The 15,896-nt window shown below is 46.9% G+C and overlaps 1 protein-coding gene across 2 annotated transcripts in view; it reads right to left on the reverse strand.

Moving 5' to 3' along the window:
- The window catches only part of CDK13 (cyclin dependent kinase 13), a 777,929-nt gene that overhangs the window by 311,581 nt on the left and 450,452 nt on the right, over positions 1–15,896 (reverse strand). For both annotated transcript variants that reach the window (XM_078688204.1, XM_078688203.1), the window contains exon 9: positions 7,943–7,999. In XM_078688204.1, coding sequence (XP_078544330.1) covers positions 7,943–7,999 — 57 coding nt within the window. The remainder of the gene's footprint in view (positions 1–7,942; positions 8,000–15,896) is intronic.

The raw sequence follows: 15,896 nt of genomic DNA on the forward strand, positions 1-15,896 counted from the left end.
GCCAGGAGTCGATCTGGCAGGCGTCAAGTGCCTATGGAGGACTCTCCAAAGTCCCAGCCTAGTAAGGAGGGTGGTTCACCGGGCACGGTGTACTCTGTTGTGTATACCCCTGCTAGGCCGAAGACAGTTACTCCTCCTCCTCCGTTACCGAGAGGACTGCCTCCGCGGCCTCCCACCCCGCCTCCACTTCCGCCTCCCCCACAGCCTCAACCGCAACCCCAGTTGCCGGCTGACAAGCCTCCTCCGAGGACCGGGTCGTTGCCACGATTTCCTACTCCTTCTAAGGGGACCCCTCGGCAGAGGGCTCCATCCAAGCCAAAGTCTCCCGTCCTGGTGGAACCGGCAGGGCGACCGAAGCCAAGGAAGTCGCGATCCCGCTCTGGACGGAGAGGGAGGTCGCGCAGTCGTCACAGATCCAATACGAGGTCAAGACGGCGCCCCAGGAGGCGCGGATCACGGTCCCGCACGGATTCCTCCAGGACCAGGTCATTCTCCCCGACCTTATCAGACTCCCCGGGGACGAGGGTGTCTCCTGTGGATGATAGCAGCACGTTCCAGGATGTTCTCGAGGGGTGCTGCGAAATTGGGAATCACGGTGACGGCTCCAACACCTACGACGTCCGTGATTTTTGAGACACTTCACAAGAAGCATTTGTCTCCCCCTCTACTACCGCTCGTGCCAGGATTGGTAGAGCCAGCGGAGGAGCTGTTCCTTACGCCTGCAACGACGAAAGCCGCTCCGTCTCGTCTTCTAAAGAAGTACAGGGCCCCGGATTCCGACCCGGCTTTTCTGAGGATTGACCCTGTTCCGGACTCCGTTATAGTGACGGCTGCCAGGAAACAACATTTTACCTCTCCGTCATCTACCGTGCCTCTGTATAAGGTGAGCCGATGGATCGACACAATATGTGGATATAGGCTGCATTATCTGTCTTTAATTCTCTCTTAATTGTCTGTGCAGTTCTGCATTATTCGACACCTTAAGAGATTATTTTTGATTGCTCCGGGGTCCACGCACATGGGCGGGACTATTCACTAGATTATGACTACACACAGAGATCCCCTACTACAGAACAATGTTTTGTAAAGAAGCATCAAGCAGGTTGACGTGGTTATTACAGTATATCACAAACCGCTTCCACTTTGCTTCATAGCAGGCTCTTGTGGTAGGACGTCTAGCCTCTAGGATAATATTCATGCAGTCTGGCAGTAGATTAAGATAGCTAAACTCTAAGATTTCAAGAGCCAGATTGAGTTCACTGGTGTCTGGATGCCTTATGTCTCCATGGCTCTGTGTGAGGAGATTGGGTGTAAGACGTAGTTTTTGGTGAGGAACTACTGAGAGTTCCAATAGGGTTGTGAACCAAGGTTGACGTGCCCATGTGGGAGCAACTAGGATTAGTGTCAGGAATGCTTGTTTAAGTTTCCGAACCACTCATGGAATGAGTGGGAGAGGCAGAAAAGCATAAGCAAATATCCCTGACCAATTCATCCATAGTGCATTGCCTTTGGACAATGGGTGTGGATACCTGAATGCAAAATTTGGGCATTTTGCATTTAGATGTGTGGCAAACAGGTCTATGTGTGGGAAATAAATTATAAATAAATCCCCACATTTGGAAAAATGGGAGGAGAACTTAAGGGTTTATTTCCCATTCGTGGATTTGCTGTGTCTGACGACTGAGCAAATTTGCCATCTGATTGTCTACTCCTAGGAGATATATTTTGTGATGTATGGCCCATTTTCAGATGGTCTGTTAGCTGTGGCAACTGGAGTGTATTGCTCCCTCCCTGTTTTTATATGTTGTACATGTCAGTCATGTTGTCTGTACAAATTAGAACAGTCTAGCGTAATAGCTGAACTTGAAATGCTTTTAGCGCCAGAAAAATCTCTAGCAGCTCTAGATGATTTATATGAAGCGGTTTCAGCTGCAAGCTCCAAATGCCCTGGATTGTGTGGGTTTGGAGATTGGCTCCCTAACCTGTCAGTGATGCGCCTGTCAGTATTATCTGTGGAACCGGGTGGCTAAAGGTTTTTGTGTGTTCCACCACTGCAGAGAGCGATGGGTGCGGCAGTCTACCAACACTAGATCTGATGACGAACCGTGAGCTGGGTTCCACTGACGTGCTAATCATTCCGGTAGAGGACGCATTTCAAGTCTTGCGTAGGGGACTATACAAATGCAAGACGCCATCATTCCGAGTAACTGCATGAACACTCGGGCTGGTAAGGAGTCTTACGGCTGAAACTGAGACATCAGGGTTTGTATATTCCGGACTCTGGCTTGAGCTGGGTATGCTAGAGCTTTTTGTGTGTTTATAGAAGCTCCTAGATATGCTCGAGGCCTGGAGGGTCAGAGATGGGATTTTGACAGATTTACTGTGAATCCTAGCTCTTGAAGCAATTGCAGTTTTTTGTGTGTGGTGTAGACAACTGTTAGACGACTGGGTCATAAAGGCCAACTCGTACAAGTATGGGAAGACATGAATGCGTTGCCTTCTTAGATGGGCTGCAACTACTGCCAAGCATTTTGTGAAAACCCTGGGTGCGGTTGTTACTCCGAATTTGAGGACTTTGAATTGATAGTGCTGACCTTCCACCACAAACCTGAGGTATTGCGGTGCGCAGGGTGTATTGGAATATGAAATTAAGCGTCCTTTAAATCCAGAGTGGAGAGCAAGTCGCCTTGCTGAATAAGGGAAAGCACTGGTTGGAGTGTTACCATATGAAAATGGTCCGACTGAATGTATAGATTTAGTTCTCTGAGGTCTAACATAGGCCTGGGAGACGTCCTTTTTGGGAATTAGAAAGTAGAGGGAGTACACCCTTTTCCCTTGCATGGTAATGGGACTGGTTCTATTGCACCTTTCTGCTACAAATAGAACCTCTTGCTTTAGAAGGGTGAGATGTTCTTGTGACATGAGGTGTGACCTTGGAGGAATGTTTGGTGGAGTGCTTGTAAGCTCCAGGCAATAACCAGATTGGATAATTTGTAGAACCAATTTGTCTGATGTACTCATATTCCAAATGGGTAGAAATTTGGGGGGCGGGGGGGTGTATGGAAAGGAAGTCACTGTTTGGTATTTGCAGGGGAAGTGCGTGTTGACTTACCTCTGCCTCTTCCTTTGCCGTTGTTTCCTCTATATCCACCTCTAAAATAAACATTTGATGAGGGCGACTGATAGTTACCTTCTAAGTGGAGGAGGGATGGTCTATAGACACATTTTTGGAGCCGTCCCTGTAAGATGAGCGACAAAAGGATCCTCTGTTGGAAGAGGACTGTATGGCCCCCATGGACTTAGCAACTTCAGCATCCTTTTTCATCTTTTCTAGTGATGTATCGACAGCTGGACCAAAGTGGTGTTCTTTGTCGAAGGCTTGATTAAGAATAGAGGCTTGCACCTCAGGCTTGAATCCTGAAATTCTTAACCAAGCATGTCTACGGAGCAGTACACTAGTGTTTACTGCCCGAGCTGCTGTGTCTGCTTCATCTAGAGCACACCTGATAGAGGTATTAGTTATTAATTTACCCTCTTGAATCAGGACACTAGCTCTAGACTTAGGCTCATCAGGAAGAAATTCAATGAGCTTTTCAAGCTCATCATAATGAGCTCCATCATACTTGCCAATAGTGCTTGAGCATTGGCAATGCACCAATGATTAGCTGCTTGTGTAGCTACCCTTTTTCCCGAAGCGTCAATTAATTTGGACTCCTTATCAGGAGGAGCGGCTTCACATGTTTGCGAATTAACGCTTTTACAAGCGTTGGAAACTATCAGAGAGTCCAAGGATAACTGTCTTTTGATATATACAGGGTCATTAGGTGCAGATTTGTACTTTTTCTCTACCCTGGGAGTAATGATTCTAGCTCTTACAGGGTATTTAAAGATGTCATCAGTATGTTTGAGCATACCCTGTAACATTGGTAATGTTTGTGTAGCCCTTTGAGATGAACTTAGTGTGTCAAACAAAATATCCTCCTTTAAAGTCTCTTTATGAAGCTCTACCCCATGATATTGTGCAGCTCTGTTAAAGAGTTCAATATATCCAATGTTATCATCTGGAGGACAAGGTCTGGATGGATATAGGTCGGGGTGATTATCTGGCTGAGGGTCAGAATTATAATTATCCCAGGGGTCAGTATTCTGTGGTGTGTAGTCATCTATATCCCCATCCCCTGTGGGTCAGGTGATGGTGGTGGAGAAGAATGTGTAGGTGTAATGAGTACATTTGGATCAATGGGTGATGAAGGTGTAATGTATGGTGGAGGAGGGTTAGCACCCACACTTTCTTTTTAGAGGACTGTGGTAGTCTTCTAGTAAGCCCATTTTCCTCTTATCTGGAAGTATGGCATGAATATGTCCAGTTTCTGGATGAATCCCAATCTCCTTCTGTTTCGGATCCGAACAAGGAATATCCGTCCGAGACTCTGTAGTTGAAGTACTTCTTTTGATGCTGGTTTTGGTGTTGAAAGTTTCGGCCCCAAAGTTTTCGGCTCCAAAGGTTTAGCCTTATGCACCGGTGGCATGAAAACCAGATGGGGTTTGGGTTTCGACGCCGAAGGTTTCATGTCTGCACCGGCGTGGGCACGAGTAGAGCCCGAGCCGAAAGGCTGTTTATGTTTCGGTGCCGAACCCAAAGACGGGGGGCTCAAATCTTTTTCTCTGTGCCGACCTTGGCCGGAGGGCAGAGGGACAGCAGCCTTTTTATGGAGGAGATGGTAGGGTAATTAGTCTCTTTACTCCCGATGTCAGGTCTTGAGCATCGGAGTCGGCTTCAGACACGGAGATGTGATGCTCCTCCGTATCTGCTCCCTGTGCTTGTGATTCTTCGTGTTCGGACTCGTGTTCGAGGAGATCCGGTGCGGAGCCACTTTGCTGGTACATTTTGCGACGTCGAGTCTGCTGGTCACAGAGCGTCACACTTCGTGCAAGTTGGTGCGCAGAACCTCAGCGCGACACCCTGGACAAAACCTGAACGTAGTCCTTGCCATCGACTGCTACCGACACCGGCGCTGGTAGGCCCAATGGCCTTGCACGAATCTTCCGATCAAAGGTTTGAGTGTAAACGATATGCAGAGAATGGGAAAAAGCGATCGATAAACAATCCCATTGGGGGTAGATGATTGCGATTCAAAGGAGGCCCGAAGAACGGTGCTGAACAGGAGTGCAACAGTTCACATCCGAACCTGATGGCAGAAAAAAAAAAATCTAACAATGGAATCGATGCCCATGCGCACTATCAGGAGTCAGGAGTCACCTACCTCGTGATTGGAAAAGACTTCTTCGAAAAAAAAAAAACCAAAGTGCAAACATCCGGACCCAACACTAGATGGCGATCTATGCAGAGTGCTGAGGCCCAATATTATCCAAAGGGGGATAGGGGACCTCCGGTTGGTGGCTGCTGACGAGCAGGTCACTGGGTTGTGGGCGCAAAGCTCCTGGACTTAAGTTCCGAGAAAATGGGGGTTTAGGCCAGCACAAAAGGTGTACAGTCAGCGGCACTGCGTGGCCGGGTACAGAGTGCTGTTTTGGCATAGGAAGCCCTGTAGCTTTCGATGGGGAGTCTCCGGTTTGCAAAAGCACTGCAGGCTCGGGGACGAGGGTCTTCTGGGTGCAACCACCACTTGAAGAGGTATGTTGGGAGTTGGTTAGGCACAGTCGGTTGGGCCACCCAAGGCCGTGGGCCATTGGGTGCAGGGGTGCCTTTTAGGCTCGGATCTTCGTACCAACTCCTGGTCGCGGTTGTGGGGACCTTTTGGTTTGAGACTGCAGGTGTCGGCTGGAGGGTTCAGGCAGGTCAGGGGTCACTGGATCTCGGGTCAGGATCAACTGAGAGACTACCTCTTGGTGATGGGCCACTCGAACTCGGGCCGTGGGCGTCAGGTATGGAGTGGTGCAATCTCACGGATCCTTGCGGAGCTGGAGTCTGTTTGAACAAATCCGGTTTTCAAAGAACACAGTCTTTAGGCGTGAAGGCAGGCAGCTCCTCCGGGTTTGTCGAGGTTGCTGGCTGCAGGACACAGGGATTTCTCTGGAGCAGGTTTGAGGTGGGACAGGCCCGTAGGCCGGGGGCCAAGTCAGGGGGTGGCCTCCACTTGTTAGCTACGGCATGGCTGTTCAGTCCTTTTCTTCTTGTAGGTTCTTGTCTGCCTTCTTGGTTCAGGGCTGCCCCCTAAAAACGGTATTTAAGGGGTGTTTTTAGGAGTCTAGGTCAGTAGCCAATGGGTTACTGACCTCAGGGTGACTACCCCCTAGGTGTGCTCCCCCCACGTGAGTAAGCATGATCGCTAATCCTGATTGGGAAATGCCTGCCATCTGCAAGATGGCAGACACTGAAGAGTGAAGAGGCTCTGAAGAGTGGGCATCACCTCGCCTCCCCCACTTGAGGTGTGAGGATGGCAGAGCAGGGTACACCAGGGCTGGCTAATTTTTCCAGCTGTCTTCCAGACAAAAAGGAGGGAAGACAGGAAGGGGGCTTGTTCCTGATAGCAGGAGAGGCTGGGGGTCGCATTACAAAGGCTGCCAGGCCTTTGAAGCTCCCCTGTCAGATGACTCTCCCTGGCGTGAACTCCTCCGCCCAGGAAAGGCTTTGTTTCTGGGCTCCCACCCTAGGGGTCCAGAAACATGTCTCGTGGTGGCAGGCTGGTGTGTACCAGTCAGAGAACCCACCAGAGGCTGGTCATTTTTCAGGGGGCATCTCTAAGATGCCCTATAAATGCAGTTTTCATTAAATCCCACAATGGCATCAGTGTAGGCTTAATGTGCTGAGAAGTTTGATACCAAACTTCCCAGTTTTCAGTAAAGTCATTATGGTGCTGTGCAATTCGCAATGACAAACTCCCAGCACCATATACTCTACTAAGAATTGGCTTAGACACTGTAGGGGTACAGGGCTCAAGCACCTGTACCATCACAACTGGTATAGGGCACCCAGCTAGAGTGGTGAATGATCTATGCCAGGGCAATGGGTTGCAGGCATGGCACACAGGGATGTGTGCCATGTCAACTATTCACTTTGTTCTGCACCAGAACATGCAGTCTGCCACGGCAGGGTGCGAGTGTAAAGGCACAGGGCCTCCAAGGGTGGCACAATAACTGCTGCAGACCTAGAGGTCGTCCCTGGTCACAGTGCCCTGGGTACCTGTGGTACCATTTACCAGGGGCGGACCTGTGGCCAGAGATGCCAATTGGGTTTGGGTTAGTTTTGGGGAAAGAACACATGCCCTGGGAACCGGATTGGCAGGGAGCTAAGGAACATCAAGTCAAAGTACATCAGTAGCTGGGCAAAAAGTGTGCGCAGCTTCTCGCAATCTCCTAATGCCTGAAAAAGTGTAACATCTGGTTCTGTTTCCAATCCGCTTGGGCTTGAATGACACTGTAAAGAATAGCAATAAACGTTAACTTTCATCACAGGATATTAAGGTGAGGTGAACTAAAACGTTGTATCCCAAAAGCACACGTCTTGAAGGCTACTTTGCAAGGTTCAGACACAAAATTCCAGTTACAGCGACTACATTTGAATAGGTTATTTACAAAATCATTATGCCTAACTGATTTTGCTATGTAATAAACTTTGATTAAATAATGATCTTTCTGAACAAACTCCAATGTCCAGAGAAATCAACCATTTATTCAGTAACAAAGAACACGTTAACTCAAAGTCCAAAACAAATTACACTTGAACTCCTATCATTAATTCAGGGGGCAATACCGTTTAAATTAAATGTCTTACACTGACCAACATCTAATCAACCTCACAAAATCATCCCAAGATTATTCAAAAGGTGCACTGCATAAACATACTTTTGGTAAGAATTATTTTAGAGAGTATACAAAACCATGCAAATAAATACATTTATACCACACTGAAATAGGTTTGTCAAAAACGTTAATTGTAGTCTTACTTTTCTTCACAATACTTTAAGAACTGCAGTCTTACCTTTCTTCAGAACTATACAATCTAGCAAGACCGAAGTCAGCAAGCTTAATCTGGCCTCTGTTACAAAACAAAATAAATGCACTGTTACACATCAGTAAGTGTTAAAAATGCAAGATTTTATATAGGCATATTTTTCCTACAACTCAATTACAAATAAATGTGCATCACACAAAGAAAATATTACTCACACGTTTAAGTAATTGTTTTCCTAATCATAAAGGTTCATCCATACAAAATGTGTGGGTCTAAGATGAAAGGTGATTTTAGAAAATGTGCCAACCAAAGTCCAATATATGCTCTCCATCTATGGATAGTATTTAGGCATTTCCTGAACACCCAAACAGTTATGGGTTTGTAACTGTGCATCATTAAGAAATGAGAGGGAATCAATAGTAACAGTACTTTTAAATCCAACACCCTCCCTCTCTCCCCCATTAATGAGACTAATAACTAACTGCTAGCTACCACCCAGAGAGATGAAAGATGCATAAAGTTTGCGGGCTGCAAAACAAAAAATTGACAATTTTGTCACAGAAGGTCGTTAGCTGGAAGAACTGGACTCTTGACTGGACATGGTTCTGGGGAACTGAGGCTATGGGTTCCCTTCTGTGGCTCACAATGTCAATGTCCAGGCTGTAGTTGAGTGTTGGAGGAGCAAGAACGCAAAAGAGCACTGCAGCTCACCTTGTCCCCAATGAGAATCACTCATGGAAACCATAAATTAAAGGCGATACGCTCATCCCTGGGTGATGGGTAAAACAGCAGCTGTGCTTTAAGGGAATAGAAGTCCAGTCCCAGCTATAAGAGGGTTGTGCTGGCTTTATTGCATGGGTTATTTTAGGAGACAAAAAGGAGGTTGAGAGACTTATCTAATGACAGCCTATGATTTTTTTTTTTTTTGCAGAGTTTTATATAGCGCGAACTAGACCCGAACTGAATCAGGTATCAGAGCGCTTTACATAGCACTAGTTACGTTACATGAGGACAAGCATTCATTTTAGGCACGGGGAGATTAAGTGATTTGCCCAGAATCACAGGAGGTTTTTGGTGTCATTACCGAGACTCGAACCCAGATCCCCAGGTCCGAGGTCGAGCGCCCTAGCCGTTAGGCCAACTCCTCTCCTAAGTAAGGCCGATTAGCATGGAACCAAGGAGAGAAGGAAATCAGCCGCAAAAATGGCACATTTGACGGAAATCCTCACAAAGGAAGAAGCTCAACAAAGGATGTAGTACAGGTGGTGTTGATTTTCCCCAAGATATAATGGTCAGCAGCATTAATGATAGGTCAAATCAAGAGCAGGAGGTTAAGATTTGCCGAAAAAACCAGATGAAACTAATACAAGTGAAATGTTGCACCATGCAGTGGTTTACATTAACAAAGCAGGTCTGTTGCATCTAGAAATGCTTCAGTTGCCTTTTTCACCCAGAAGTAAAGCCCGGCCTACTGGGTCCAGCTTGCTCAGTGTGGCACATAAATGCATCAAGAGAACTGGCCATCCACTCCATAATGACGGTGAGTCTGGAATTCTTGGGGGATCTCTTCAAATATGGTATTCTCCTTTCTTTTGCGGAGATCACAGATCAATATGACGTACCTACAGGTAACTTCCTTGCATGTAATACTCTTCAGAGGGTGCTCTGCTCGTACTACGGTACAGATGTGGAGAATCAACATGCAGTTCTTGAGTATCTACATCTCACGGGACAGGGTAGATCTCTAATCCAATCATTGGCTAGAGGCCTCGGTGAGCACACCAGAGTGCCTCCTTCTGACCTGAAGGCTAAGTGAGAAGCAGATTCGGCAGAACCCTATCAGAGAAGGAATGGCCCCAAATGTTGGCATACTCTGCTAAGGTGACCAGAAGAACAAATTACGTACCTTCTGTAACAAGATCGTAGAGACGTAGCAATGAGGGATTGACCCTGGACCTGCACTGTTCGAACTAAGACACAAATCTCGATAATAATATAAAAGTGAAGATCACAACAGTTTTTAAAGCGGACTATACAAACCAATTGTGATGTACTTATGATTTAAGAAGCCTTGAGAAAGCCCCGGTCCAACTGACCATTGAAGGTGAAACACGTGTCGGCTGGTGCAGCTCTAGCAATGTGATGTTTAGAATATTTTGAAAAACAAGGATGTTATCCCTGTGCTGGACTTCACAAGGTTTTTACAAAACAAGCACAAAAAAGAATAACAAAAATGGCTTTTCTAAAAAGGAACAGAGTTTTCTTCTTGCTTACTCAAACACAAAAGAAGGCTGGGAATACACACAAAAATTTACATTTTTGAGGCTGAAGCTTTCGCTCTGGTAGAGTGAGCCCACAAGCACTCATTGGGCTATTTCTTGGCCAATACATAGCAGATCCTAATGAACAGGACATTCCATTGCAAGATTGTCCGTTTCTGCATAGTCTTCCCTTTTTTGGTTCCAACATAGCATATTAAGAGTTGATCATCCACAGGAACTCATTTGTGAGATCAAAGTAGAACACCAATGCTCTTTATGGGTGCAGATGGCAGAGTCTCTCCTCCTCTTTGGAGGAATGAGGCGGAGCATTTAAGGTAGGCAGGGTAATGCTCTGGCCTACATGTAAGGAAGTGACAACCTTCCGAAAGAAGGAGGCACGTGTCCGTATTACAAATCTGTTCAGTAAAATTGTGATGTAGGGAGGGTGCACAGAGAGGTACTGCAATTCACTGAGCAGCCATAGAGGACAATAATGCAAAGGTTGAGTGGCACACACATCAGAAAAGTGAGACCAAAGTTGAGGACCCACTAAGGTATGGTAAAAGTGCCGGGGGCTGTGCTGCAGACCTTTATGGAACCTGGCTACAACACAAGGGATTTGAAAAGAGAAGGTTGATCTGGCAACTGCAGGGATGCAGAGATTGTAGACAGATACCCTTTGACAGGGCCAACAGCATAGCCCACCTGAGCCAAAGATGGGACAAACAAAAGAACCTTAGCTAAAGGTGCAGAAAGGGGCTCAACGCTGTGGGAAGCACACCATGACACAAATGTATCCCAATGGCAGGGGTATACCAACTTGGTGGAGGGTTGCCTGGCTGCCAAAATGACATACTTAACACAATAAAGGGGAGAAGGTCAGCTACTCATCTACCTCAAACCCACTTTTTCAACATGCTAACACCAAGAGGGGTAGATAGGAGAAAAAAGTAATTCACATGCAGTGGCACAAGTTGTGTTATTGAAAACTGCCCTCACTCACACACAAATGTGTGTGACCTGCTTCATCATCAGGTCTGCTTACGAAACACCCTGGCGTAGCCACGCACAGGATGGAGCATAAGGAAGGAGGAAGACAAACAACATAAAAATAAATCAAAATGGTGTATATATGTGCTATAACCAGCGACTGGGGACAGTGATAGAACAAGGGCAGTGAAGAAAGTGGTTAAAACTGGCTCGTGGGTAACCTATCACCTTTATTCCAGGGGCCCATGACCAGGATTAAAATAGTGAAGGATGGGTGTGTTAAAGAGATGGCAAGGTACTCACAACACCCCTCCTTAAACTGCCAATGTCAACATGTTTCGACCGTGTAGTTATGCCCACCTAGGGATAGGTAGTAAATTACTAGATTCTATCTTACTCCTCATATATCTTTTATTCTTTTCAGTATTTGTATCCCGCGTTAGGGGAACTGCCTCCACGCGCTTGGATCTCTTTAGGCCTTAAATCCCCAGCAATTGACCAGATTAAGGTAATGTGGGGATCCTGACTGGGACTGGTAGAAGTCCTGAGGAAGACCGACGTGATCCTCTATTGTGGGCATAACTAAACGGTCGAAACATGTTGACATTGGCAGTTTAAGGAGGGGTGTTGTGAGTACCTTGCCATCTCTGTAACACACCCATACTTCACTATTTTAATCCTGACCATGGGACCCTGGAATAAAGGTGATTGTTAGGTTACCCACGAGCCAGTTCTTTTTATATATTTTTATTTGCTTTTTACAGTACATGAACACAACAAGCATGTCACAGAAAACTATCAGCCACCACCCTTCATCCCCCCCGTGCCCCACTCCCACCAACCCACACTCCTTTCCTTCTCTTGTCAGAACTGTGCATTACTTCTCCAAGAGCCCCAAAGTGCTAAAAAAACATTCCAAGTTAGCCCCACTCCCAACCAGAGCAGCCGAGTATCCCTCCCTCACTTGTTTACAATCCCCCATCCAATCCATGGTATCGGCGCCATTTCCCACATACTCTATTACACTTCTTAGGGCACACCCTTGCCTTGTACGTGACCCTCTCTGCTGCCATGTATAGGTCCAAAAACCGCCTCCACTCATCCAACCTCAGCCACATCTCTTAGCCACCACCAGAGCCAGAACTACAAAGATCATGAGTGGGCGACTTAGGTCAATACCCACAAGCCAGTTTTAACCTCTTTCTTCACTGCATCTGGTTCTATCACTGTCCCCAGTCGCTGGTTACAGCACATCTATAAACCATTTTGATTTATTTTTAAGTTGTTTGTCTTTCTGCCCTTTCCCTATGCTCCATCCTGTGCGTGGCTACGCCAGGGTGTTTTCTAAGCAGACCCAATGATGAAGCATGTCACACACACTGCATGTGAATCACTTTTTTCTCCTCTCGACCCCTCTTGGTGTTAGCATGCCAAAATAACATCACAGACTTCGAGTATAATTGAAAGCTGTCAACTGGTGCCACTTAATCACCGCACATGCTGGTGACGGTTGTGCAGATTCAGGTGCCAAATCCTGCCCTCTTATTGCAAAAGAAGATCTTCCTGAAGAAATAGTCAGATCATACTCAACTGCTCAGAATACCAGACTCCCCATTCCTGATCTTGAGCTAAAAGAATGACTTGCGTCCAATCGCTCCTAACCTACTTTAAGATCTCTGGGCAGGAGTTGTATTGGCGGAAAGGGATACAAGGAGGGCGGAGCTTCAATTACAATGAAAAGCGTCTGAGCATAAGCAGCCTTGGAAACTCAAGCGCAAAATGTGCGACAATTCTCTTTCTTGGTGGTAGTGAATCGATCTAACCAAGGCTTGCCTCACTAGACCTTCAACCATCTCCAGGTGGAGAGGCCATCTCCGGTGGAGAGGTCATTTGTGATCCACTAGGTTTGTGCAGCTGAGTTCATCCACTCTGGTATTCAGAGATTCTGCCAGATGCTGAGCCACCAGTGAAATCCCTTGACGCTCCAGCCATGTCCAGAGGCGCTGGGCCTCTTGACACAGGGTACATGTCAGAGAGATTCCCCTTATGCTGTGCCCACTGGGACTTCAGGTCCCACTGCACAGCCAGCATATGCCAGTAGGCATGTGCCACCGACAGGATGCAGTAGACCATGGAGGCCAAATAGCCTTAAGGTCAGTCGCACAGAAATCCTGGATAGAGGCGGAAACATCAGAATCACAGCCTGAATATCCTCGACTCGCCGCTTGGGAAGATAAGCCTCAAACTGCACTGTGTACAGAACAGCTACGATGAAAGGAGGTGTCTGAGAGGGAGTCAGGTGCAACTTTAGCATGTTGACAGTGAACTCTAGAGAGCGCAGGAAGCTTGTCGTAGTGTGAAGGTGGGTGACAACTGCCTGGGGTGAGCCCGCCTTTAACAGCCAGTCGTTGAGGTAGGGAAAGACTGAAATCCCCAACCTCTGCAGATGAGCTGCAAACACAGCTATCACTTTAGTAAGCACCCAAGGGGCGCTGGTAAGGCCGAACGGTAGCACAGCACTCATCTTTGTGGGTGCCCACCATGAACTGCAGATATAGTCTGTGGAATGACAGGATTGGGATGTGGCAATGAGTATCCTGCAAGTCCATCGCTACCATCCAGTCTCCCTGGTCTAGAGCATAGAAAACTTGGGCAAATGGAGAATTTTGAACTTCTCCTTTTTCAAGAAGTTGAGATGGTGCAGATCCAGGGTAGGATGAAGTCCTCTGTGCTTCTTCGGCACCAGAAAGTAGCAGGAATAACAACCATGACCTACTTCCGATGCAGGCACCCTCTCCATGACTCTTGACCAAGAGAATCTGCTCTTTGCGATGGAGCAAGTAGAGATGGTGCTCCGTCAGCCGATCGTATGTGGCACGAGTGGTGGGGATTTCACAAAGGGGCGGTAGTAGCCATTTTGAACTATCTGGAGTAGCAAAGAGTCTGATCTTATTGACAGTCAGAGGCATATCTCGTCTCCCACTGGATGTCTATGACGTCTGAGGGCGGCAGCAGCTGCTGGGGTGGGGGGGGGCTGACCGAACACGGGACATCTGTCCCATTTCCTTAGCTCCAAAAAGGCTGGAAAGCTTGTTGGCCATGATGGCCGGGAGGTGTATAGGCATCGTTGGAGACCCTTCCGTGACCACGAATGGGGCAGAAGGCAAATTGGGGTTGATAAGGGGCCATAGACAAAGCAAAGGATCTGAGCATTTTCCTGCGTTCCTTTAAGTACTCCAGCACTGAATCTGCCAAGTCTCTAAAAAGGCATGAGCCATCAAAGGGCATGTCCATGAGGGAAGCCTGAACAGCCCCTGAAGAACAAGTTAATTACCTTCGTTAACGATGTATCTGTAAGAGACATAGGTTAGTTATAGATCCCTTACCTTGGAATTACCTCTAGGCATCACACAGGATCTTTTTTTCTTAGCTGTACCACTGCATGTAGTGCAGGGGTACTGACGACGAGGTAGGTGACGTCGGACAACTACCCGTCCGTCGTCTGCGTTGTGGTGCCTACTTAAGACTCCACCCCTTGCCACTGACAACCTTTCGGACACAACTTTCATGACACCGACCACTGGTGGCCCACAACTAGGGCCCAGTAAGAGAGTCCCTATCCCTAGAAGTGAGTTAACAGAGCGGAGGATGGGTAGGCAGTAAGGAATCTATAACTAACCTATGTCTCTTTAAGATACATAGTTACAGAAGGTAACTTGTTCATCTGAAGTGACAGTTATAGATTCCTTTACTTGGGACAGTTAATGTAGAAGGAAGTAATACTATTCCAAGGCCATCTCCCAGAATGGTAGTACCAGAAAATAACGCTTCCAGCAGGAGGAGGAACGTGTACTCGAAAAATGATTATTGCCCAAATATAATTTACATGACTAACGTCCCTAAATTAGGCATAGGGACTAACGGTAACAGAGAAAACGCGGATTCCCTAACTAATAAGGCAATCCACTGGCTGCGTCACGTTAGAGGATGTCGCTCGGTGATTAGGGAAGATATTATAAAAGCAACAAGGTTAAGTTCCCTACACGAGGACTATGACTCAATCGAGCTAACTCTAAAATCAACATCCCTTGCTGAAAATTTGTTTGCTTTGGAGTTTAGAACCAGTCCGCCAGTGCATTCAAGGATCCAGCTAAGGAAATCGTGTTCCTCAATTCAGGCCCGTACTTCTTTTGTACAGAACCACTGGGGAGAGAGTAATGGTTCCGGCCTTGATAACAATGATTGACTTACATCAGACCCGAATTCAGGAACAGCAGGCAAAGTGGGGGTTAGTTTAAGTGAGGGAGTGTCTGGGGCAGTAGCGTTGGCTAGAAGCATAAATGTTGGTGCTGACCGTCCTGTGAATAGGAACTTGGAGTTAGGTGGGGACAATGAGATGTATTTTGCAACTCACCTAATTCAAAGACCTATCCCTGGAATAGAGAGGGAACCATGTAGAATCTCTGCCACTACTGCTTCCTCATACAAGATTAGTAGTAATAGACCAGGAGAGGGCAAGTTAATTTTGTGGAACATTGCTGGCTTGCGATCCAGATTACAGTCTCCGGAATGGTTAACATTCATCAATGAATTTGATGTGTGTATATTCCAAGAGACTTGGCTCTGTGAACCGCACTTTGCCCACGGTTACTTAAATTATTTTGTCCCGGTAATCAAAGGGCCTAAGGGGCGTCCGATGGGAGGTTTGGTTATCTGGGCCCGGCAGAGTC

Source organism: Lissotriton helveticus, chromosome 4_1, assembly GCF_964261635.1.
Source record: "Lissotriton helveticus chromosome 4_1, aLisHel1.1, whole genome shotgun sequence".
NCBI classification, from domain to species: domain Eukaryota; kingdom Metazoa; phylum Chordata; class Amphibia; order Caudata; family Salamandridae; genus Lissotriton; species Lissotriton helveticus.